The sequence below is a fragment of the Pieris brassicae genome, chromosome 3 (genome assembly GCF_905147105.1).
Source record: "Pieris brassicae chromosome 3, ilPieBrab1.1, whole genome shotgun sequence".
Taxonomy (NCBI): Eukaryota; Metazoa; Arthropoda; class Insecta; order Lepidoptera; family Pieridae; genus Pieris; species Pieris brassicae.
This window is the reverse complement of record NC_059667.1, coordinates 19,069,910-19,097,013: the sequence shown is the minus strand read 5'-3', so window position 1 is coordinate 19,097,013 and position 27,104 is coordinate 19,069,910. Positions and strand designations below refer to the sequence as shown.

Genomic DNA, 27,104 nt, shown 5'->3' with positions numbered 1-27,104 from the left:
GGCAAAAATATATCAAATATTTCTATATTGGTGACTAAGAGATATATATAAATGAACAATATATGTATGAAACGATATGTAAGATATGTAAAGTTTTTGGATTTGATTCACAGTAAAACGCTTGTCTTCGAAAGCAAGGATGTCAATTTCATACTTTCCTATAACGTAATCAATAGACTGAAACCTATCTCCTCACTGGGAGATTATGAGACTTCACAATATTTATCCATAGACATGCTATCTTACTGGCCGTTTGCATAATTAAAAGTTAAAACCATTGAGTCAAGGTGAGACACGGCATACGTTTTCAGCCCTCCTCAGTATTGTTCACGCGGTCGAATCTTGCGCAGCTTATTTTTTACGTATGTACTAACGTACGTAAGTGGTAGTGTTTAGTGAAGTGTTCGTGTTTATAGTTCGTATAAGTGTAAGTAATAAATATGTTTATAATAATATTTTTTTGTAATGATAAATAAAAATATTTTGACGTCTTTTGCTATGACTATAATTTTATAAACATTATTAAAAAGCCATTAATATCATCTTAAAAAATAGCTTACATTAAAAAAAAATCGTACAATAATAACAATCTTAAAGTAAAGTATATATATTTTCTCACCGGTTTAATAAATTTATTTGAATATTAATTTCTACTAAAAAATTGTGACCTCTATCCGTAGACCGTATCTGGTCCATTAATAATTTTTCTATAGGCAAAATGGTAAAGCCAAGTTCATATAACAAGTCGTCTTTATTCGGATATTGTCAAGCATACCGTACGAACAAATGTAATTACATTTTTAGTCCTGAGTCGTATTGACCACTAGGATTTGAATTACTTTGAAAACTGCTAAAACAACTGAGTATAGCCTATTATTTCCTGTTAAGAAAAATCAATAATTGATGATTAATTAATATGAAAATTATCGAGTGTTCAAGGTTTGCAGATAGTATTGGTATTTAGAAAGGTCTATTTTCCTTGTAATTTAATGTTTGATATTTATCTAAATTGAAAATCTGAGCCATAACTCATTACTAAAGCCTTAGGTCTTTATTCCGGCGAAACACCTAATTCTACATAAAAACAACGTTATTGCAATAAATCTTTCTCTTACGTATTCTTCTGGTCTATTGGTAAGTTCACTTAACGACTGCGGGTTTTTGGTACCTAAAATTGATCCTGTACTAGAGTTCAAGTTAGGTATTATACCCTAAATAAGTAAACCCGAATAATAGCCTAGTAAAATACCTTTATGGCTGGAAGTCTTTCACAGTACTGAAATTTCACAAGCCATTTTCTTTTGCGTACTAGCGAACTGTGGAATCGACTCCCGGTGGGGGTCTTCAAGTTAAATACGACCTCCAATGATGATGACTGCCCTATATGGGCGTCCCGTAGGCTCCTTTGTTCCTCTATTATATACAAAAAAAAATTAAATATTTACAGAATAACGTTGCTACGTATAAACTACGGAAGTAAACAGAGTAGATTGATAGGCACTTGTCGTGATAACCTCAGATAACTCTAAGAAAACCCTTATGTAATACCATATCTAAAAACTTCCATTATAATGTGTTAAGATCTCCAGTGAGATCATGCCTAGAAAGGAATACAAAGTCTTCTGCATTCCTTTCTAGGCCAGCATGTACTCTAGTTCTAATGTTCTGCTTTGACCAGAGTTCGCCCTCGAGTTGAGTGTATTGCTTTCGAATCCGGATTGAACTCCGTCTATACGCTACTCTTTTTTTCCTTCTATATCCGCTCATACCACATGCAAAGGAAATGCTCCGCGAAGAAACCAATATGTCATAAACCCAAAGATTCACGGCACGGAAGTATGTTTGACAATAAAGTAAATTATATTTTTATTTATTACCCCTTATTACGCCTTTTTATCCAAAGGGGTAGGAGACAACAATTCTCCACATACGGTATTCCATCGTCGCTTCATCCACATGACATACACAATGCACGCTCGTTGGTTACTATTTTTAATTTAGAAAATTTATGAATATTTTAAGTGTAATGTTAGGAAATGTCGCAAATGATTTAGTTATTCAGTTTGAACCTGGTGTTATGTATGTATATCTTCTGTCCATCTATCAGATTGTTTCGGTCACATGAGCGCAGCTGAATACAGACATTGTACTCATTAACATGTAAATATGTGCTACGCGTGATGGTGTAATCACTACTAATTATTTTATATATCTACAGGATGACCTAATTACACGTCATTAACTCGTTAAAGAGCAGTCTTTCGGTGAGTTTGATATAAATTTAAAAAAATGAATTTCAAAAAGGTACTCAAACGGTCTGGACTTCAGATTCTTGAACTCGTGCTGATTTTTTCACGATGTGACGACAATCGGTGATACTTCCACTACGGTAAAGGGATTCATGAGCCTGACCAGAAAAGAGCCAATTTGTGTCGCCTAGTACCAAGCCATTATTATTTTGGACGAAATATTTTATTTACTTCCTTCTATCTTAATAGTAACATATGGAAACATCATCGGTTAAGAAACACAATTTCGATTCGTGAGTAATCATAATAATAGCCTAGTAAAATACTTTTTTATTTATTTCTTTAGACTTCGTTGTCTTATACAAAAACATACATATAAAAAAGCGGATTTCATAAGTAATTAGGCAACGAGATGCCTTATCGCTAACAAGCGATTTCCTCCCGGCAACTCTAAGTGCCCGATAAAATAAAAACACCTACAGATGGCAAAGTATAAGAAGTGTATTAATAATAAAAGAAAACAAAATAACAAGTAACACTAACTATAACTAAAAAGTAAAATCTAAAGAAAAAGATAAAAAATAATATCTATAAACAAAACTTATCTATATTATTTCTAGTACATTAAAATAAGAGGTACTATAAACACTAATAATTAATTTCCTATGAATGTGACATAGACACAGGCCTCCTCTAACAGCTTCCATTCTTCTCAGTGTCTAGCTTTACGTAGCCATATATGGCCAGCTGTTCTATTTATATCATGTTCCCATCTTTTTATTTGCCTTCCTCGTCTTTTGTCATAGCGAGGAAACCATTCCGTCGCATTTTTCGTAAATTTATCTTTGTCTTCTCTCATAATGTGTCCTGTCCATTTCCATGGCAATCTTTTACTAAAGGTAACATCATTTCTAAATGTTTTCGGGTCTTTTATTACTTCTAGATTTTAGTAAAACTTGATTCGTAAGTTATATTGTATAATATATATAAATTGTTATTCCAAATTAATTTTACAGCCAAAATTCTATTCTAACTTATTGATAGTAATGCGCAGTAAACTATTTTTTTTTAAATAACGCTTTATTTCCGTCGATTTAGCAAATCACTGACATTATAGTAATATCTAAGTGGCTACTTAGGTATAACAAAAATGGCAGATGATAACCACTTATTATTAAGCTCTAGAGTTAGGCATGGCTTCGTCAAATGCATGAAATTTACAAAGAAGTTATTGTTATTACTTCCCGGATACTACTTCTACACATGAATTTATTCGATTTACATAACTCGAAGGTGTGATGTAGCTATCAACTAAATATGGCAGTCTCACTGACAACAATTGCTAATGGAATCGCAATTGAAACGTTAATAATCTAATTTTAATATCCGTCATTGAAGTTACATTTTGAAAATAAAATATTCTTTTAGAAATTAACAAATTATGATAATCACTATAGCCTCACTTTAAGTTTGTTGTGTGTGTAAATGATTTTTAATATGTTTTCTTGACTACCTGTTATTAGAAACAATGTACTGTCAGTAAAACACAACCGAGCCTTGTAAAATGTATAATTTATGTGCTGAAATAAGGAAAACTGAATTATCAATTATGAGCTCACTCTTCCCGCTTTGGTCCAGAGTTAACAGTTTTTTGTTCGAACAGTTATGAATAATTGACCAGTTTGTATTGATATTGCTTAAGAATAGCATAGATTTTGTGAAGTGTTTGTTATTGGAAATTGCCTCGTTTTGGCTAATTACTGCGGTGCCATAAACACAACTCATTCTCATTTAAAATTTTGGTTATTTATTTTAAGTCTATTGTGAAATTAAGATTATTTATCAGTTAATTAGTGGGTTTGTAATTAATCATTTTTAGAATCACTAAGCCAGTTATAATGGTTCCATCACCAGTATCGGGAATCTGTTGATACTAAATAATTGCAGTACTTCTAGATTTTGACTTTCGAATCCTATATTCTCTAGCTTTCGTTTAAAACCCTTAGAACTTAAAAAATAATACAGATATAATAAATACATTTAAATAGACACGTTATGCCATCGTAGTAGAGTAAAAATAATAAGTAATTGCTGTCTCAACTACAAGATGTCCGACAACGATTGTTGCTGTCCCAAACAGTTGACGGATTCAAAATTATGTCTGTTATGTACATACCACTTGGATTTAATATTGTATGGAGTATTGAGTTTAATCGTTGTGTCAATATTTGTTTACTTTTTTTATGCACGATAAGTTTGTCGAAGGTAAGCGTTTAATCTAACAGTTATTATTGTTATCTAGCCGTTTCTAATGCCAATAAGGACTTGAAGCCTAGATTTTACTTACCATTATAAGTTTACTACTATTACATTAAAACATAATAAGAGTATCTTAATTTAGTCTCTACATAAAAGTAACAATCGCTCTAAACTAAAACACTTTAATAATTACTTAATTAATTATATAATTTACTTGGATAAGTTTAGAATTTGGAGGAAAATGCTAAAACTTTTAGAGCTCCGGCGCAGGTGAAGAAAATAAAGTCAGCAAGATATTTTATGATATTAGATACTATTAAATATTAACCCTATAAATGTATTATATATCACATTATAATGCAAAAAACTAAACAACTGCCATAGTTTTTCAATTGATAATGCGTAAGCCTCCGTCCACAATGACACTATTGTGTACCAAGACGACATGACTATGTGTTAAAAGATTATGGTCTGGACGATAATCTGAAGACAAACACTACTGTAGTGATGTTTTTTTAAAAAGGTTCTGTCGTCAAATATGATTGGATATTTTTTGCTTAACTGCCGGTGAGTAAAACACAACACGATGGTGCGTTCCCTTCTTATTGTGATTGGTCAGCACGCGTGGACACGCGACAAAAAACAAATGATAAGTCCGTTTCTCCAATCACAATCAACCGCAATGTTCGCATAGCATCTTTCACTGCTAAAAATGTTACCAAATACAATAACTGTGAGCATAACTTAATATTTAAAAAAACAACTGAACACTAACAGAGTATTGAAATATTATTTACATATTATTATCTCTAATATTATCTTAAATATTATTTACATATAACTGTACAAATTTTTCGAAGTTCACGTCTTCTATATCTCTTCCTATTTGGAAGGTGTTAATGGATAATGTACACAAGGTTTAGTCTGATCATTTGCGACTTCACTTTAAATATAGTGTTACGTTAATTTATTTGTTTTTATTACTTTTATAAGCACCCAAGTGCTGGCTATACAAAATAAATTGTTTAAAATTGATTGAGGATTTGTGGAGAGTTTTATTAACAATTAAGAATATGTCTGTGAAACCCGTATATTTTCAGGTCCTACTATGAAATAATACACGATGACCGACCGAGAAAATGACATAGAACCTTATGAAGCTGTTGCCAAAGGTCTAAACTCGCCTGAAATACGATCGAATAGTAAAATACCATTTGCAGACGAAGCTGTTGAATTAGAAAATGTCAACGATCCAATTCGACCTAGACGCTTCAAAGACGTGGAGAAAGGAGAACCAGAGAATCCGAAAATTCACGCATCCGACTTAGGAAGTGTTCACACACCAAACAGTGATACAATAGTAGTTGATACTCCTGAAGGAACTCTTTACATAACTCTCGATCCAGATTCTTCCAAGTCATCTAAGCCTACAAGTCCCAGTACACAGTCTACTGATCTGTCGACGCCTAGTACGTCTAAAGCGTTTGGAGCTGAAGAGTCAGATTCTTTGATAACGTCTGAGTCAGAGGTAGAACAGAGAAAGACGAATTTGAGACGGAATTCAATATCAATGCCGAATATAGAGCTGCTACGCCAAGAGTACTTGAACAATACACAAGGAAATGTGAGTATTATTCAATTTATTTTACATTGTTTATACATTATGTCTCGTTTTAATATTCTGTCTCTAAGCATTTATTGTCAAGTTTATTACCATGGTCATGTAGTGTTCAAACATAATTTGCTTCAACGTAATTCATGTCAAACTAATATGAATACTGTTTTGTAATTTAACTTAGTGCTAACGTTTCATTTATATAGTATTCAATGTAAAGAACCATAACATTTTTCATTACATCGTACGACTGTTAGAAAGACTTGGTTGTATGCGTATCATATACTACATCATCAGAAAATACCATCATTTCGTTCATAAAAATTCTATAATAATGTTTAATATGTAACAAAATTTCAACATCGACTTACTCAGTTAATAACGTGTTCCTATTTATCTAAAATGATAACAATTTTGATAAACAAAAGAAATAAAATCAAACCAACCAGTAGCATAAAGACACTAACGGCGTAAAGTTTAAGTTTGTTTTATCATTATTTACATTCATATTTAATGTAACATATATTGATGCCGTGAACCAGTGTTAAAGTGTGTGTTAGATTTTTTTAAAATAGAACGCGAACATCACGTAGCCTTGACACACGATAAAACTTATCGTTAAGATTTGATCGAAGATATTTGTGTGAGATCAGGTGACTAAAATGAGGGTAAGAAAAAAGCCCGATTTGAGGATAGATATCCCGTCCTACCCTCACGACTATGTAGAAATGCCACCTGAAACTAAGAAACTAATACACGAAGCTAACAAAACCCCAAATGACATACCCTATATTGATGAGGGCTCTCCGTCGTCGCCCAAAGTCCACTTTCAAGTTGGGAGTCCCGGATTTACGCAAAATCAATACGAATTTCGAACATCGACACCGGAAGTCAAGTACATAAGTGATCCAACTGAAATACAAGATACAAAATCCGAACAGTCCAGCCCAGTTCTTAGACAACCATTTAGAAAGACGTCAACATCTGTACCAGCTGATTTACAAGATTACGGGCAAAGTGCTATTTCAGATAACAATAATGTAAGTTACAGTTGGATCTGTTACCCGGAACCTTGTGTTCGTTTTCATTGTTCTATTTGCAAATGTATTTGTCTACACGTGAACCAACGGTAGGTTCTTAAATTTCAATAGTATAAGTAAAATGCGATATTTTTAGCCACGTTTAAACGCGAAACTATTTTTTCTCTTAGAATGGAACTCAAGCCATACGCTCTATACGTAACAAACAGCGAAGGCGACTAAAATATTATAAAAGCATCGAAATAGGTTACTGTAATCTTTATCTTACGACTCTTTGAATACAAATAAAATTAACCTAATCAAGCAGCAAATATACATTGTTCAATGACCCTAATCCAGTGTCTGTCGTCGAGATAAGATTACACATAGAACTTAGCGAAAAACGTAGAAAGTGCAAGATTGCTTCGACACACTGCAAAACAGAAATATATTTACAAAAGAACTGCGTATTCGCATGTACCGATTACGTTAAAAAGGCTTTAAAATTGAGTTGTGGTTGTGATTATTATGAATTTTTCTATAACCTTGAAGAAGTACTTAAAAAGCGGTTTTTTGTGCTTGTTCAGCAAAGTCAAGTGATCAAGTCCTCAAGATAAGAGCGTACCAATTCACACCAGCAACGTACTTGCGAGCCCTCTGGTATTGAGAGTGTCCATCAGCAGTGGTATCACTTAACATTAGATGAGCCTCGTGCCCAAATAATTTAAATAATTGAATTTATTAGCGTAAATCTATTTTTTTTTAATTAAAATAAAAATATTGGACATCACGTAGGAAATGAATAAATTATACAATACGAAACGACAGGTCATAGTGAAGTACGCAAAATCTTATTACTTTAAATTCGACTTAAGTAGATTCATTAATCGATTTTTTTGCTTTTAAGAGAAAAGCCCATTTTTCAAAAACTATGTATTCAATATCTTTCCTTTCGTCACACCTAACGTCTATACTATAAAGGTGTTTGTCTGATACTGAATCTCGACAAAGATTATCTAAATTACTAGACATCCTGTTACGGGGGCACCAATCTTAGGGATCTTAATATTTTTATTTACTACTTAATGCATTCGTTTTCTCTTGTCTAACTGTCAGGAATATTCTGAAGGTATCGGTATGACAATAATATGTGTGACAACATAAAGATAGGAAGATAAATGTATCGTTACCAGACAATTAGTTTGACGTAGATCCTTATCTATCTCTCTTTTATATAACAGGCTAAATAAAAGGATAAATCTGACTCCAGAGCTGGTGTTTTACTCGCAATACAGCGAGGAAATGCTGCATTTAAAGTAAACTGCCACTGGGACCAAACATATAAATTTGTTGTAATTTTCGATTTATCTGATAAAAATTACATCAAACACAGGTTGAATATTGTGTTTATATGTTTAAATTAGTCTTGATACAGAAAATGAACAACTATAGTAATATCATTTAGCATAAAAAACGGCTTTAATAAAATAAAACAGCGATTTAAGCGGTTGCGCGTCCCATCTTCCCGATCCCACAATTACACTTGCCCCTGATCTTACCAACGTGCTCATTTTAATTTTAAAATGGTCCAATGCTCATACCTACTTCGGTTACAAACGCGATGTATTGTGTTTTTAAAATTGTGAAGATTTGTATTCCATATTTGTATTGTGATGTTTGAAAAATAGTTTCGATTCGGTTGCAGAAATCGTAAAATGTTGATTAAAAGTTGAAACTCCATTTCATATACCTCGGTTTTGCACTCATTGAATTCATAAACAATATAACCGTGTGTTTAACAATTGCAATTATCAAATTTATCAATTAAAAAAATGCTTTGTTAACGTGTCTACAAGCATTAAAATGGATAATCCATCTCGTTTTAATACATTTGCGCACACGTTCAAATATCGATCACCACTGTGGATAGAATCTGATTCCGACTTGAGCCGAAGAAGTGAAAATAGAAGTAACAGCGACGGCAGCCTTCGTAGCGACAGCTCTGGAAGTATCAACAACTATTTGGATTCTAAGGTTAGATTTTATGAAACCGTGGCCACAACTGCAAAGGCAGAAGTACTGCACAATATATTGTTTGATATCTAACGTGTCTAATGCACATCTTTTATGGTAGGTGAAAGATAATTATAATGGAACAGTATTATAATTGATAATTTTATTATGCAATACTTGAATGTTCGTTAATTTTGTTTTGGTGGCGCTGCCCCATACTTCAATTAAATAAAGTAAATGAGGCTTGACCAACGAGTTCTAGATGATGTAACGTATCTGACGTGCGATACACCGAGCGATGTGTCAAAGTGATCCCATAAGAGAACAGAGCTTAGATCTGATGTGCTGAATTTGTGTATTCCACGTCAAACCGCTATCCATTCTAAGACCGAGATATTTTTCTGTACTTTTTTGTTCATGTATTCATGTATTTATTTGCATTCCATAACGTTTACAAAAGATGTTTATGAGGCTTAAAGCTAAGTACAATATTATGGACCCTGTTAGGGCACAGCAAAAGAAGTTCTATAGTCGTATTATTTATTTTTAAAGGGTCATGTAGTAAGACTTATTTAGTTTTAGATTCAAATATAATGTAGCATGATTTCGACGTGTCGAAGTGTCTTACAACCTCCAAGCTTATTTACTAAAAATAAAATTTAGTTTACCTAATCCTGTGTGTTGAAAAGAGACAGTAAAAATTTACTTCAAAAAAGGTTTTTGTTTATAGTAAATATATCACTAGGTACTAAGTAATACTTCAAATAAATATATTAACAACATATAATAAATGTACAATCTGATTACTAACAATTTTGAAACTTACAAAATATTGTTTTATATTTAATATTATGTAAGAAATAGCAAATTTTAGTTCAGGTATCTTGTGTTTTTTAAAATATTTACAAAAGCGCTTATAGGAAGATATATAATAGAACTGTATGAATGTTAACAATGGCAAAAGATTTGTATCAAGATAATGAGTTATAGCTGTGTCACTGTGTTTATTATACCTTATCTTGATCTTAAATTATGTTACTTTATGTCATAGATAATAAGAGTATACCTAGAAGATATAAGGGATTAAGCGGGATTTTATTTGAACCTCAGAAAAGAAGTACAAATAAATTGAGTAAGGCTTCCGTTTTCAAATGACGTCAAGCGAGCAACACCGAATATGTTGAGCATATAAGATAAAGAATATTACACACAACGCCATCTAGAATCCGTTCTTGCAACTGTAATTTTTTTATTGAGTTTAAGTTTTTTTACTAGATGTCGCTACCAAAATTAAATATGTATAAAACAATAACGAGTTGTTTCTAAAATAAACTACTACCTATCTTATAGTATGATGTCCTACCAATGACTTGGTACTATAACCAAAAATTCTTTAAGAAGTGCGTTTACGGCCAGGTCTCCTTCTACTGATATATTTATATATAGATATATAAAACAGATTAAGGATTTAGCTTGATTATCATTTGGAAAATAGTTACCAATTATTAACGTATTGCATTTGAATATGTTTTTATGTTTAGACAGTCTTAAACGTACTAAGTCGGTATAACACTAGATACGTCTAAAATTAATTGCGATATCTAGACATACGACAGACTGCATAGTTAAGTACTGTAATTAGTTAATTGGCTAAATTTTGCACCTCAGTTGCATACAGTTGCACAATGCGAGCTGTAAAATATCATAGAGATTTGGATTGTATACCATTAACTAAGGTCAGGGTTTCAAAATGTAATCTTAAAATCCAAATTATTCAATTTTAGATAATATCACGTCTTTATAAGTTGTACTGACGTCAAATGACGTAAGATAGTGTTAAATTAATATTTATTATATTTAATATATACATTTAATAATAATTAATATATACATTTACAATATATTTTAACAACGTTTTCGAATAATTTTCCTATAATAATTTTTAGATATATTACGATTTTACTTGAGTTTTGTATACAGTTTGATACATACATGAGATCCTAATAAACCTGCTTTCATTACAGATCCCTGAGCACCATCAGAGTACAGCTTCCGGCTTCAGCGATGGCGACAACACTCAGGATGAGAATAACGCTCTCTCGGACGAAGAACGATCCAAGTCTGTACAATGTTATTTCTTAGAACGTATAAATTGGCCTTAAGAAATTATTACTCATCTGCTTAAATATTTAATTGAATACTTAATATACGTAAGGTCGGTAGGGTTTGCAAGCCGTGGGAGTGGTCAGTTTAATAAGGAAGTGCATCCGATCATTGACCTGTTGCGAAATGACCGCCCTTTGTGAACGGATCGCTCATAGTAAGATCTTATAGAAATGTTACTTGCGATATAGCTTTGGATTTGAAATTCCGTAGCCTCCTAATGGAGCATAAAGCGATTTTTATCTTTTATCACAATCTTTTATTGATTATTTTTCACTGGTAAGTAAGCCTTTTAAAAGTTCCCACGAACAAAATGATGCGTTTAAACATTCCATACACTAACGTATGGAATATTGCATCATTGTGTATCATTTAGTTGTTGCTATTGTTAACATACTTTTGCAACAGGTAACTAACGACCCGTACGAAGTTTAAATTTACTAGATAGTTATATCTAGTAGTCGTAACTTTAATTGATATACTACTAGTTTTATACGTGTTGATGTGATAGTAAGGTGTCAATTCAACAGCTCGTGCACCGATAAGTAGGAATTGACAACACATTAGTGTATGGAATGCTTATATACATCTTTTGTTGTTGCTGTTGCTGTTGTTAACGTACTTTTGCGATCGGATTATTGTAACTAAATAGAAATGAATTCGATACATATCGAGTGGTCTCAGATTATTGATATGCAAGAAGTTTTATACTTCTTTATGTGTCGGTAAGGTGTCAAATCATCATCTCGTCCACCGGTAAGTAGCAATTGACACACATCGCAGCCATTACGAATGTATGATTGCAGGATCCGTCTTGCACTTGAGGTGTTACTAGGTTTGTTATACGAGTTTGGTTGATGATTAATAAAGAGAAATCTAATATATGATCATAAATCGTGTATAACCGCAGTGTTGGACTAATTTCTTCAGCGTGCGACTCTCATCCCTGATGTCGTAGCTTCGAGCTCCGGCCATGCACTCACGGACTTTATGTATGTGCGCGAAAACGTAGCGAGGAAACCGGCTTGCCTTAGACCCAAAAAGGTGACAGCGTCTGTCATGCACAGGAGTGATCAGCATCACTTACTATTAGATTGACAAATGATCTGCTAACATATACATACATTTGAGGCTCAGACCTAAAAAAGTTGTAGCGCAATAAAAAAAATCGTGTAAAGATTGATGGATAGATAGATTGATCGTAGACCGTAGATCATTTCCTTTCTAAAGAATGTAAGTTACCATCTATTCCTTTCAACACAAGACCATTATTATAATCTGTGTACGAGGAATATTATATATTTAGTTATATTACTGATATACTTTACGGGAAAATGGGATGTTAAAACTATTAAGAATACTATTCAGTTTAGTTGAGAAAAGAATTTTCTCACATAAGTTTGCGAATAAAATAAACAATGTCGGCTTCAAGTTACTCATTCAGAGAACGTGATTTTATTACGTCAGCTAAGCAGTTATCGACTTGTAAACATACCTCACCCAACAGCGAAGCCAAATAAGATGGTTATGTGTCCTATAGAAACTTTACAAGATATCGCGAGCGCCCTTGTATTGTATTTTCAGTACCAAGAAAGACCATTTTTTAATGAGTGATTAATGAAATTACTAAATTCAATTTAGAATTTAATCCTTAATTAAATTACTAGTGACAAATACTATGTTGAATAAAAATGGCATTGAAATAAGACGTTTCAACTTAGTTCAATAAACCTAAATAGTTTGAAGTGCAGCTTATAATTACAATTCAACAGGTTAATTGAATTTTTAATGATTTAGCGATTAACCTCAATTAGAAATGTCTCGAGGAAAGTATAATTTGTCAACTAAAACACAGTGCAATTGTATTATAATATGATAAAAATAGCAACATAGCAATTCTGCTATTTAACAGCTATTTGTGGTACTGTTATTACGATATAAGTATTTTCATTTGCATAAAAATTGTATTCTTTAAAGAAATATACACTTTAAGCTTTATAAGATACTATTATAATATCTCCGTTCATTTTACTAAAATTTCGTTGAAGGGAAAAATTATTCCTTACATTTCTTTTATAAAAATATTATTTAATTATCTCAGAAAGTCTCACAGCAATTAGGTGATTATCCCTTACAAACATAAAACTGTCACTTCGGTCAGTCCGCATTGACGTGCGCGCGCGCAGAGATTTCTCGCTCCGTTTTAGATCCATAGATTTTGATCTTTATTTGTTAAACCAACATCAAAAATATTTATTATATAGACATTGTGTAAAGGTTCTAATTAATGTAATATATTGTGAATTAATATCAAAATGTTTATCTACGTTAATAAGTTAACTTGAGTTTACACAGGTATTTATTTACTTTACCAACGTATAAAATTATAAGCCGTCAAAATAATATGGAACATTTTAGTAACCAAAATTAAGACAATTAAAAAAAAGCAAGCAAATACTAAAGCGGAAGTCGTCTACCAGGTCACGGTTTAATTATTCCTTTACTCCAGTACTAGTTTTTATCATTCATGTAAATATATGTACTATGTTAATAGTGATAAGGCACACTGCACTTAGTGTAATAAAAGAACCATTCTGTCTCATTGTGCAAAATATACTGTATAATTTACAAATATATAGTGATTGCACTTAAAATTAAATCTTTTATGATTTTTTACCCGTTTTGCGTAATTATTAAGTCAATAATTCCATATCTTGTATGACAATCTTAATTACTACTGGTATATTTTTTATAGAAAGTTCATAAACATATATAGCTAGTACAAATACCCATATGATCTATCATATGGGTATATATACTAGCCATATATTTTTTCTATATCTAATAGAACCTGGACATAAGGATTTTCGACAGCAATTTAAGTATCCATCCCATGATCGAAAATCAAAGTAACAAACAAAAATCTCACCTTTTAAGCACATATAATGTATATAGAATTTTATTTAATGCGACATATTAGTTATGAGGTTATCTGTTACAAGTTCAAGAACATTCTACGTTTAGCAAATCCTATGAACCGGTTACAACTTGTTTACTTAGTAGAATTGGAAAAGATAATGAGGAAATCCTAACAAGGTGTAAACTAAAAATCAAGATTAGAACTGTGTTCTTGGGTAAATTTTAACAGAATTTTCTTGCATGCACATTACTATACAATCAATTTATTTAGAACACACAAATATATAGTATTTATAATACAGAAATAATAATTAAATGATGTATAGAAAATTAAAACAAATGAGAGAAGTTTGGCCCCATTGGCAATGTACATGTTGGCAGTATTGCTGTATTGTGATAGATATTCGTTCTGCGAAGAGAGTACCACCTCGGGGTCACTGGTACTATCAACTAGGCGCCAACTTTAATCTTTAATCAGCGCCTGTGCGTCTGAGGTTCAAGTACCGACTACTTTGATTGCATACATCTTGATGATTTTGTCTTACAATACCAATTTTTTTATTTATTCTCATTGCTTAGATACCATATCAACCAGAAGTCGACGGTCTGATATTTAACAGTTTCAAGTAAAAAAGCGTTAAACAAAGACATAATTAATAATCAATATTTGTAAGACGTAATATGAAAGTTGTTTATGTGATTTACATTAAAAACAGTAGATATATGATGATTGTCTTTTGCATATTTTGTATTGTTTTGTATATTGTTTCAGAACCCCTCTCAGGTCCCCGCGTCGTAAGCTACCACGACGGTCGCGGTCTGAATTTAGTATGGATGACGAGGACTACTCTCCAAGCAACTCTGTTACCTCGGTCAATTCACTCGCCAGCTTACTGAAGGAGAAACTGCAGGTTATTTATTTATATAATATTTTTTTATGGTTAATAACGACACGAGCTAATACTTAAGCTGTGAAACATTTCTTTTCAGAGACAAAAGTTATAGATAAAAGAATCTTTTCCCGTCCATAGTCCTTTATATATTTATTTATTTATTTACACTTTGTTACACTACAATATAAAAAAAATGAACATAATTAAATCAAAAGGAGGGCAACTGGCGGCCTTAACGCTTTCGAGCGATCTCTTCCAGGCAACCACTGTGAGTAAAGAAAAAAATAAAAATGTATTAAATTACATAAGATAGGCAAGTAGTGCAAAAATACATGTTATACACATTTAGTAAGACAAAACAAACTAAAAAGATGATACATTAAAAATAGAAAGTAAAAAGATACATAAATCACGATAATTTAAGATAAGTCTCACGTCAGTTAGTAAGAAAGTTAGGGAGTTAGTTTCTCTTCGCCCTGGTAGTAGTCGTAAACGTTCATGGCTTTAGAATTATTGCGTGTATGTTCGTCATGTAGACAATACAATAATTCTAAGGAATGAAGCGTTTAGGTATCGAAAAAATAAAAACTAAATTTCTTTGTTTGGTCACTACTAGTTGTACCTAATGATAATCTCAACTAAACTTAAACGTAGCTTGCTTAAATACACTCAATATTATACAGAAATTTCCCGTGGAAACTGGAAAGCGTCTCTACATTACGTTATCTATAAATCTACAAACAGCGACTAGTGATGTTATTTATGTATTGTGACAATTTCACCTTAAGCCGAATATACCGGATAAATTCGGTCGGCCGATAGAAAAATTTTATCGTCCACAAAAAACGTAAAATAACACAACCTACCAACAAATTAACCTTTTAGTGAGATATATATAAAAATGACTCACTATTTCCCTTGGTCACGGCATCACGCGTGAACGGCTGGACCGATTACGCGAATTATTTTTTTGTTGTGTTTCTTATGTGCGGTAAATTAGAAAATTTAAGAATACTTAACCACCATACTAAGTAATCAGACTTTTGTTACAGTCAATTTTTAGTGCATAGCGCTATTACAATTCAACCTTTTTTCATGTAACCTTATGGCGTTTGAAATAACAGCAACACAATGCTGCATGCGTGCTGCCAGTATCGTGAAATAGGATGTAAGAAAAATAAATATCGTTTAAAACAAATGCTTCGATCTGCGTTATTCTATTGATAAAATACATATAAAATAATGACAGTCGCAAATTATTTGTGGCATTAATCTTGAAAATCCATGTCTTTCACATGGCCAGTTATATGTCGCCTGTTCCCATGTCGGAATACCAACGAAACTATTTATATACGCGCCAGAAAAACAAACAAAGAATGTTGTATATCATAAGGAATTATTAGTTAATTATACCAATTCGAAATCAATATTCATACTTAAGTCAGGACAACGACTGTGGGATCCGCTAGTTTAATATAAGTTCACACGCTCAGTTGGTTTTGTTTGTATATCTTACATCTAAAATCTATTGAATTCAAGTTATGCACTATAAAATGTTAATTGCAGTGTATAGTGTACAATTATTAAGATTTATGTCATATCGAAAAGTCTTACGCATTATAATGATATTGCTAGCTATCTTAAATATCTTCACGTTTAATAGTTTAGATATAATTAATGGTTTATTTATACGTCAGATATAATTGAATACTTTAAAGATTATTCTTTATTTTATTGGAATCTTTCAAAAATGTAACTTAATCAAACATACTTGATTGTAGGTACAGCACATTCCGAAGCCTGGCCCTCACATTTCTGCATTGGTTTTATTGCTATTTTTTTAAAACAGTTATTTACTTTTGTGTACTTTCAATCATTCCTATCACTATACGAGTAAGTCTAATTAATAAAATAAAACCTCGAAGACGGCTGGACTACATCGAGCATTTTTAAATTTATGCCGGGAACTCTGTCGAAATCTGTTATGGAGAGAATAATTGGAAATATTTTCGGATAAAACTGGAAAATTTAGTTTTATTTAGTATTTTATTCCGGAAAAGCGTACAGGTTTTTCGGGCAGCATAGCAAAAACGTACTATATTGTGCTATGTAGTAACTAAAAAGGGAGAAATAAAATCATATTAAGACGAAATCAAGTTCGCGATGGCAGCTACTTTAATAATAAAATCTCTACTATTAATTAATTCAAACCTATACAATATATATATAATACAGTTTTAAAGTCCTTATACAATAAAACATAATGTTGAACTTTCGATTATTGGTTTCAATTACAGAGTATCCCCCAAAAGATGCGAAAGAAGCCAACCGACTACAAGTTGCGTGCCTTCGTTCTCCTAATGTTTCTAGCAGTCGCCTTCTTCATCGGCTTCGCGTATACGCTATATCAACAGAAGGCGCTTACCAAGGCATACTTTGAGAGCGTACAGTTCAACGAGGGAAAACGATTAATCAGAATATTTAATAGAGATGATATCGAGATATTGAGAGCAAGCTTAGGTATGTAATGGTAATTTGTAAAACTAAAATTCTTATAACCAAGAAATAATATTCATTACTTTGTTAAAAAAAGAAATCAATGGCGCTACAACCTTTTTAGGTCTGGGCCTCAGATATCTGTATCTGTTTTATGACCGTTTGTAAATTGAATAGGCAAGTATGTCAGGACTTTTTGGGTCTAAGGCAAGCCGGTTTTCTCACAATGTTTTCCTTCGCCGTTCCATGTTAAATGCGCACATAGAAAGAAAGTCCATCGGTGCACAGCCGGGGATCGAACCTACGACCTCAGGGATGAGAGTCACACGCTGAAGCCACTAGGCCAACACTGCTCTTGTTTGTTCTATAACATTATTTAAATGCGGGTCAAAGCCTTTTCCATCCGCCCTTTGCAAATGTACTGTGAGAATCATAATTTAGCTTTTCCCTATTTAAAAACTAATTTAAGCATTTGTAGGTGGAATTCACCCGTCTTTTCACATATTCCAGAGTGTTATATTTTTCATTATTTTATGTAAAATGTATGTTTACCGTAATTGTCAAGTATTTTAGAATAAGTTATACCAACACAATAGAAAATGCATGTGTTATTCTGTGGTTTCAAAAATAAATATACAAAACAATTTATTTCCAGCTATAGGAGTGCAGAACAAAAAGAAGTCATTCCCCTGTCTTCCAGAGCATCGACGACTAGACGGATCTATTTGTTTAGAGTGGCAAGAGGATCTTCGCTTCTATCTTAAGTGTCTTCCGCACGATCCTGGAGTTGATAACACAACATGCTATTCCGTACATTGGAAGGCACTTCGCAATGGTAAGTAACATGACTGACACTGACACAATCTTCTGAAATAAGGTCTAAAAGTAGTAATAAGTTTTCAACTATAGGTATAAACTAAACTAATAAAATTGCTTCATCTGTTTAGGTTTCGTTATTAAAAATCATCAGCACCGAGTGAGAAAAATTTGCCCGTTTTTAATAAAAAATGTCAATGCAAAACACTTTACATTTACAACAGTAACATCTTAATAATAAAAATAAAAACCCGTTACAGATATCGCACCAATGGACTGCTTTGATTGGAGTGAAACCAAAGTTCATTGGTACGGCGGAGGACAATCTGCTAACCTCACATGGCCGTTGGACTCGGGATCCATCGAGTTTACACCTTTTATCACTGGAGACATGCAGAAAAATCAGTTTGGCAACGTCCTCACTCGTTACCTTATTAATTCAAAGGGAGCGGCTATCATTGTCGATGAGGAGACACCACTTTACCTCGCAGTTAACAATAGAAATAAACAAATTTGCGTAAAGGCTCAGTTCGATGACTTCGCTTTTGCCAATCAACTTACAGAGTTTCCAGAATTAAAATATAACATATGTACATCGCTTGACATGAAATCTTTACATTCGTCCATCCACAGCCATAGCAGAGCGCCTTTATGGGACGGCTTGAAACCAGCTGACATGCAGACATTGGAATCCCTTATTTCGGAACCAGTCTGGCAAATTGCACCTCGATTCAAACATGAACTACAAGCCGAAACGATCTCAAAATATACGGAGGATGTAATAGATCTTGGATTTTTAAAACAAGGCCACGTACTAGTTAACGAGTTTTGGCAAAATGAAATTGGCGACTTTACCGTTGACACGAGCCGTTTTAAAACCTTAAATACAACAGTAGACAAACTACATCGACGGGGCTTCAAGGTAGCATTTACAATACAACCATTTATTAGTACTGAAAGCGGAAATTTCGCTGAAACTGTGCAGAAAAGGCTGCTAATAACAGAGAGAAATGGCGATAGAAAAATACCAGCCTTGACACGTTTTAAGTCGGTAGACAGCGCTGGGGTCTTAGATGCAACAGACCAGAGAGCCCATGCATGGATATATGACAAACTTCAGATTGTTATGGATGAATATCATATAGACTCCTTTTTTTTCGATTTAGGGACTGCATATGATATGCCTCACTACTACAGGTGTGAAAAAAGATTAATTAATCCGGACCAATATAAAACAGCTTTTGTAAAAGCTTTTGAAAAGAGTCTTAACATAATTGGCGTGTCATCTGCGGTTAGCCTGCCAAGACCTCCAATATTCGTCTCTCTGCCACCATTTGAATCTAGTTGGGAGGCTCTAAGGTCTGTTATACCGACAATGTTAACCTATGGCGTGAACGGTTATCCGTTTATCATGCCAGGAGCAGTGGGAGGAGACATCTACTGGCCTGGAAGCGAGCAATTTCTACCTTCAGCTAAGGGGTCCTTGGACTCAAATGCAACAAATGCCACCCAAGAAAATGGTATCGATTTACCCGAAAAGGAATTATATATAAGATGGTTGCAGATGGCAACATTCCTACCCGTGATGAAGTTCACTCATCTGCCCAGTAAATACAACGATGAGCGAGTGTTAGAGATGGCCAAGAATTTGACTATTTTAAGACAGAAGCTTGTAAGTTTCATTTTTTATTTTGTCATAAAATATGCTATGTTATAACTTGCAGTAATTCAGTGACTTTAGAATTTGTACATATTTGCTTAGACACAAATAACAACCTATATATTATGATCGGTTATATGATTTACTGCCCATATGTCATTTTAAACTTCGTGTGTCATAATGTGTACCAAAAGGTTGCCTTGTATAGTACAAAGGATGTTAAATTACTTTTCGTCTCGAACGCATGAACTTTTTTGTATATATGTCGTGCACATGCATTGATTGAAATAATTATTTCCAGATAACACCCCTGTTACTAAAGTACAAGCGAGAGGCCCTTGAAGAAGGACTCCCTCTAGTTCGACCTCTATGGCTTGGGGCAGGCGGAGAGGCATCTCTACTGGTCAGGGACGAGTTTACTATTGGAGATGAGATTGTCGTAGCTCCCGTGCTATTCCCTAATCAGACTACTAGAGAAGGTCAGATGCAAATATGTTTGGAGATGAGTTTATATAACAGTTAAAAAATTATCAAAAAACATTTTGAAGTGAAACTTCTTTATCGGCGTTGTAAAAAGATTTACCGTCACATTTTTCCGTTACGAGCCATCTTTTACTTGTCCCTACCACGCTTGATTCGAAGAGATCTGAAGCCATTAATAACAAAAATATATAAAAACGATAACTATTATAATAATAATTCTATTAAAATTAATGAAATTCTGTAATAGTAGTAATAAGGTAAAATGAATTAATTGTATTATTTGTATTTCTTCTATTATGCTTATGATAATAGAAGCCTTTTGTTAAACTTTATTTAATTTAACTTTATTTAACCAATTTCTGTAAAGTTGCATATAGTAGATAATTTTTCGAAAAATAAGATCATAAAGAAGTCTGACCTCTTACGTGTGCAAACTAATACACGCACACATTTTCTTTTCCGTATATAATAGTAAAATCTAATAATAATAATGCATTTTACTTAAAAATTCTGTTGTATTATATATTTTATAAGTATGCGTGTAATTCGTAAATTAATAAAAAATTGGAGAAATAATTTTCACATTTTTTAAATTTACGGTAAATGTTTCAGTGTACCTCCCGGCGGGTCTATGGCAGGATGGCATCGACGGTTCCTTGCGAAAGGGAAACAGGTGGATGCACGAGTATAGGGTACCCATACATAGAGTGGCTTACTTTATAAGAAAACCTGATGATATGAGATTTTAATAGGGCACATACAAAAGGGCAGACTTCTGTAGTGTGCTGTGAAAAAGTGACCTAACCAATGTTAAGAACTTTCAAAGACATCGAAAATAGTCTGAGCGACCTTATAATACAGTTTTTAAGTATATCGAAAGCGATCTCTTGGTATAGTTTAATTGAGTTGAGTAGCAGATTTCTTGCCATTGCCGACTGTAGTTTTGAGTCTTATTAAACCATGGAAATACAATAATATCTGTAACTTATTGATTGTGTCATCTTTATAGATTATACTACACGATCATTTGCAATATGATGATCACACATTTTAAAGCAAATACTAGTGCCATTTACTTTATCGAACTTTTGTTATTGAGGTATTTCTTACAAAAATAATCGATACAATGGTAAATGTATATCGTAAACGGTTTTTCTAGTACCAATGACAAGTTTTAGATTTAGAATACTCCTATTTATATATATATAGAGATTTAGATTCTATAATAACGTTGCTCTTAAAAAAATTATCACTATGTATAAAGTTTAGCAAAAATCGTGTTCATTTCATACGTAATAACAATTTATTTTAAGTATATTAAGTTACCTATTTTGTATATTACGGTACATAATCAGGTAAATAGGTTTGCTACAGTACTAATATATATATAGCATTTGGAACTAAATATAGTGGCGTTGTTTTACTTTTAAACATAAGCTAAATAAGATTTTTTGTCATAATTTCCTGTGCATCATTGTCTTCATATAATAAACCATCGTAATAACATTTTTAACTGAACTATTCGTCTCTGTTAAACTATGTTTATATTTTGATGGAAAGAGATGGAATATGTAATTAGTTTCTGTTTACTTATCGTTAATAAGTACAATGCTTGTATATTTGAATTGTGTTTAAACTTCGCTTTTATTTGTCTACCATAAGTATTATTTAGTGCGAACAACATAAACAAAATCTAGTCTTCAGCGTTATTGGAATGTCATATAGAAATAAAACGACTGTGTTTATCATAGTTATTAATACCTAAAATATTAAGCACATAACTCCTAATAAAATGATATCAAATTTATACTTATAAATATAAGATATATATACATTTATAAGTATCCAGTTATTGAGGTAGTTAATATTTTTAACCGACTCCTTGATTTAATACCAAAATAACTTTTATTTAAACCACAACATGTTATCAAAGTCTCAATATTTTTTTTACCAAAACTAAATTTGGTGTTGAAGACGTCCTTCTCGTTAACTCTTGTCGAACGAATCGATTTGTCAAAGTTTTGTCAATAAAATTATGTAAATTTTTATTTTCACTGTAATAATAGTAATCAAAGAATAAGCCCTATTAAAAACAATTAAGGATTGAGTTTAATTAATCCTTAAAAAGATAATAACTCCGTTAGTTAAATAAAAAATAGTTTAACTTTATGAAGACGAATAAGACGTTATAATGTAAGGAATACAATACAATTTTTGAAAATTTTAATTGATATATTTTATTGTAGTTATTTTTGTTTTTATTAAGATGAGCTTTATAATATAATTATTGTCTAGTTAATTAATTATTTATATTTAATTAATACTCTGCCAATTTATTTGTATTTTAAATATATGATTTGCTTTGTTTTTTTTTTTGTATTTTACTTAATGTCTATGTTACATACACTACATTTGTTGTGTCCAAATGAATTTAAAAGTAAAACCTGTGCAATGATTATTTCTACATTTTAATGTAATTAACTTGCTTGTAATGGCGAAGGAAAACATTGTTAGGAATTCCTTAGACCCAACACTACTAACAATGGACGGGGTGTATCAGATACCTGATTAGTGATCACCTACTTCCCATTAATAAGTAAAGTGATACAAAAGCATACATTCTGAAAGCCAACCAAGAGGCTTAAGACAGCCACCGATTTTTTATTTGCTCTCAAAATAAACTTCTTCATTGCCATTTACGAGAAATTTACGTTCACCTTTTAGTGAAAGTTACAATGTTACAAAAGTTGTTGTTAGTAAACATGTTATAGTTAATAAAAAGCCATTTTGTTTGGGCTAGACTGTTATTTGCATAATATTTTTGTGGCCTCCATGTTTCGTTGTTTCTTAGTTTTAACTACTACCAAGTACCAACGTCATGAAAATAAATTCTATATAGTTGGACCTAAAGTGACTTGAGAAATTCCCTAAAATCCAGCAACATTAAAAAAAATTGTTTTTTGAATTGTGCTTTTGTGTATTCATTAGTTATATACAAAACTCAAGAAGATCTTATAAGGATTTCTAATAATTTTTTGTTGAGTTAAATTTTCTATTTCTAGATTAAGATATTGCCACAGTTTAATGAAAGCCCCGGACATTGCTTTCGTAGTAGACTTAGAGTATCTTACGTCTAATGGGAAGAAATAAAAAAAACAATCATTTTTTTATATTTTATTTACTTTAATCTCTTATACATCACCAAACACGCTGAATGGGGAATAGCGACGTGACTGATACAATGAATCTTTTTTTATCATTTTAATTTACATAATACAATAATAGTTACAGATAACTAACATCCACATAGGGACTAATATCATTATTTAAATTATTAAACATAGCAAAAATTAAAACAACTTCATATAAAATATCACTTAAGCAGCCATTCTTACCATTAAGCGTGTCAGCCAAATGACGAAAATTGGTGCGTATAGAAATAAATGCCGGTTTCATCCTGAGCTTACATTTTCATTTAATGATTAGCTGGAAATAGTATAGTATGTTCTGTACGCACCACAATCGTCATGTTAATGGCCAATAACCTAGCACAATCGGTTGTTAGCACCACATCTCCCACTCTATCGAACAATATCTACATCCCGGTTTTAACCTATCTACACAATGGTCTTCCTAACAAATCTTTTATACATAAAACACGAAGCAATAGGAACAAAATCCTCTTTTTAATTAAAAACACCCTTCCGGATATCTGAACATTAATTTAACATTATAATTAACTTTGATATAGATATAATAAATTTTGTAACAGCAGACAAAACTAACACACGCGTTTGAAAAATGCAACATTTAATAATTTTAATAATGACTTTATTCAGAGCTATTGATGTTTTCTAAGCTGATACAATTCTTAATTAACAACATTTTAATATTCCTAATAATATGCATTAATTAGACTTCTAGCTATAAATACAATAGTAAATCTCGGGTCCGGCTAAAAAGCCAATTGAAATTATGAGACATCCGAGAGGAAAAGGCTAAAACTAGCACTCTTAAAGCTTGTCTTCAACTACTTCCGATACATCATCTCCACATATGATAGCAATAAAAAGCCTTCAGCTAGAAGTAAGATCGATTTGGAACATTATTATCTAGTAAATAAAAAATGCTATGGGAATTGTGATCTTATAAAACTGTTGTTGGATGATGTATCGCTAGCAGTCGATGACCGGATATACCATCTCATGCAAGTTAGTAACCCCCTGTACCGGTCCATTGTTATAAGCAAAATACTATCACTCACACAAGTTAACACGCAATATATTATAGCCATATAAGAAAAATAATTATAAATAAACTGTTATTCGTACATAAAAATATATAGTATTTATAGAATTATTAGTAGTTTTGTCCTTACAAACGTTCGTTTTTAAAGATAAATACATTGTGCTGGTGCGTGTAATATACAGAAAGTTCTCTATAGGTAGGTTTGGCAAAGAAAGCAATAGTTGTAGTCATAAGATTAGCTTAACGCTATGGATGACTTAAAATAATTGACTTAAAAGTTTATTTTCATTGGCAAAAATGAAATTATGAAGACTTTTTTATATTATTATGAGAACAGTCCAAGCTTACGTCCTAGACTAGACGGTATAATGACCTTTCGCTCACCATTCGCACTATACACTCAATATCGAGGAATTACGTTGAATACGTTACACCAATAATAAATATTTAATAACAAAATTATTTATGTCAAAAATCAATGCAAATAGGAACGTATTATAATACTATGTATCTATCGTTTTATATTTGGGACTCGACTAGAAATTTGTTTATTGAATTGAATTTTAACTGTAAAAAGGATTAGAGATTCAAATATTTTATGAGTCACCATAACACGAAATAAATTTAATAAACACCAAAACTGTATGTCTAACAGATATTAGAGTTGGTACATATAAATTAAATATCAACACAACTCAGCTGTATTTAGTATTTCTAATAAACCTTTTTATATTATGAATTAAGCTCTATCGTCTTAGGCTCGTTGATTGTTTAGAAAGGCAAAAACTGTTCTTGAACTAAGGTAAAATACATCGCCGTAAAGATGCACTTTACATCATGGTGAATTATTCATGACTTTTAAATTATAATAACAAGTTCCTGTATCGGTAAAACTGTTCGCAGTAGTGGCTCGAACTTATCTATTATGAATTAATTTTTAATTGCTCGATACTCATTAGAAGTCCCATGCAGGCTTTGGGCGTATCTAATAATGTTCGAGCTATATTCAATTAGTACTATTTTTGTGCATTATACGAATTTTACCTGACAAAATAATTAAAGAAATAATGAGGATATTTTTTTAATTATCTGACAGAGGTTGGCTTATATTAATAACATTAAAGAGATTTTGCCTTTCTAATCTGAAGAAACAATTATATTACTTCTATCAAACGATTGGTGCATAATGCACAGTGTCTTTTGAAGACCTCTATATATTTCTTAGTCAGTTTCTTTCTGGTCGTAAAAAATTATGTTGCTCAGGAAAACCTTACAAATGAGTATGATCATCGCTATATTTTTATCGAATTTGTTCGTAATCACGTCCGTTTAAAGCCGGCGGCTGCGGCCGAGTCGTTTCATAATCGTATTATTTTTTAAATCTCACAATGCGATAGCAAAATAATTTTTCAAAAATTTAGATTTTTCGCACAAGCGTTGTTTTGGCTAAACAAAATGGACTGGTTATGCTAAAAATCGTATATAAAAGCACTACTGATTGTATAAGACCAAATACTAAAATTTATCAGAAATATAAGATTTTAAATGGCATGTTGCTACTAGAAAACAGTTTAGAAAAAAATGGACGTTTTTGTTATTAGGTCGAAAATTGATGGATGCGATCGAGGACGTCTCATTAGGATTCGACTCATGTCCGAAATATTAAGCTGGAGTATAGTTGATGTTCTGAGTATACAATATATCATCTACAATTACTACAATTTCACAACAGTCTGTCTAAAGTATATCACATATAAGTATCTATTTGTAAACATTCTCATCGAATTAGTGTCCTCGCGCTAAATATTAGTGAATTAGAATCGTTTTCACTTGCAGAATAGAGGGAAGCTTACTTCTTCGACGAGAAGTCAACAAATAGACCCGACACCTAGAACTCTAGCCTGTAGGCCGCGCAGGAGGTCTCATGGTCTTGTAGGTTGATGGTGCACCGTGAAGCAGAAGGCGATAGGTCTATTTTATATTTCTCAAGGGCCTCTTCGTTCTCCGCTACCCAATAGCCGAGAACATCGGTGTCGTAGGTAGGTATAATTGTCACTTCTGTAAAAAAAAACGTTTATTATTTTTACTAGCCGGTAATATAGCAGTATTATTTTTTGTATGCATGGTCGCTCGAAATGACATAATATCTGCTAAACGATTCACGATCAAAAACATTTAAGATTCGAGATATCCTATTAGAAATACAGTTTTTTTTGAGAAACAGAAACAGCAATTGGTTTTTACTTTGTCGTTTTTTATAAGAGGACCTTA

The 27,104-nt window shown here is 32.2% G+C and overlaps 2 protein-coding genes across 6 annotated transcripts in view; one reads left to right on the top strand and one right to left on the bottom strand.

Moving 5' to 3' along the window:
- Window positions 1-330: 330 nt before the first annotated feature.
- Window positions 331-22,843, top strand: LOC123706981 (myogenesis-regulating glycosidase). 5 transcript variants are annotated; one of them, XM_045656687.1, is made up of 9 exons: window positions 331-427; window positions 5,609-6,132; window positions 11,180-11,274; window positions 15,010-15,148; window positions 17,428-17,650; window positions 18,282-18,461; window positions 18,703-20,114; window positions 20,404-20,581; window positions 21,198-22,843. In XM_045656687.1, exons 2-9 carry the CDS (start codon window positions 5,632-5,634, stop codon window positions 21,332-21,334), a joined length of 2,865 nt encoding a protein of 954 aa, XP_045512643.1. In that variant the 5' UTR covers window positions 331-427; window positions 5,609-5,631; the 3' UTR covers window positions 21,335-22,843. The 5 variants fall into 5 exon arrangements, with proteins under 5 accessions (XP_045512643.1, XP_045512642.1, XP_045512644.1 ...); XM_045656686.1 differs by lacking the exon at window positions 331-427 and adding an exon at window positions 4,328-4,514; XM_045656688.1 differs by lacking the exons at window positions 331-427; window positions 5,609-6,132 and adding an exon at window positions 6,588-7,163 and having other exon boundaries at window positions 21,198-22,842.
- Window positions 22,844-23,746: 903 nt separating this feature from the next.
- The window catches only part of LOC123707811 (microtubule-associated protein futsch-like), a 108,582-nt gene continuing 105,224 nt past the window's right edge, over window positions 23,747-27,104 (bottom strand). The window contains exon 33 of the mRNA XM_045658159.1: window positions 23,747-26,891. Within this exon, the coding sequence (XP_045514115.1) occupies window positions 26,722-26,891 (170 nt within the window). The 3' untranslated portion in view covers window positions 23,747-26,721. The remainder of the gene's footprint in view (window positions 26,892-27,104) is intronic.

Excerpts from the sequence above, each read along its gene's own strand:
- LOC123706981 (XM_045656687.1), top strand. The coding sequence starts at position 5,632 with ATGACCGACCGAGAAAATGACATAGAACCTTATGAAGCTGTTGCCAAA. Across the intron at positions 17,651-18,281 it reads GATATTGAGAGCAAGCTTAG|CTATAGGAGTGCAGAACAAA; the intron begins GTATGTAATGGT and ends ATTTATTTCCAG. Across the intron at positions 20,582-21,197 it reads TAATCAGACTACTAGAGAAG|TGTACCTCCCGGCGGGTCTA; the intron begins GTCAGATGCAAA and ends TAAATGTTTCAG.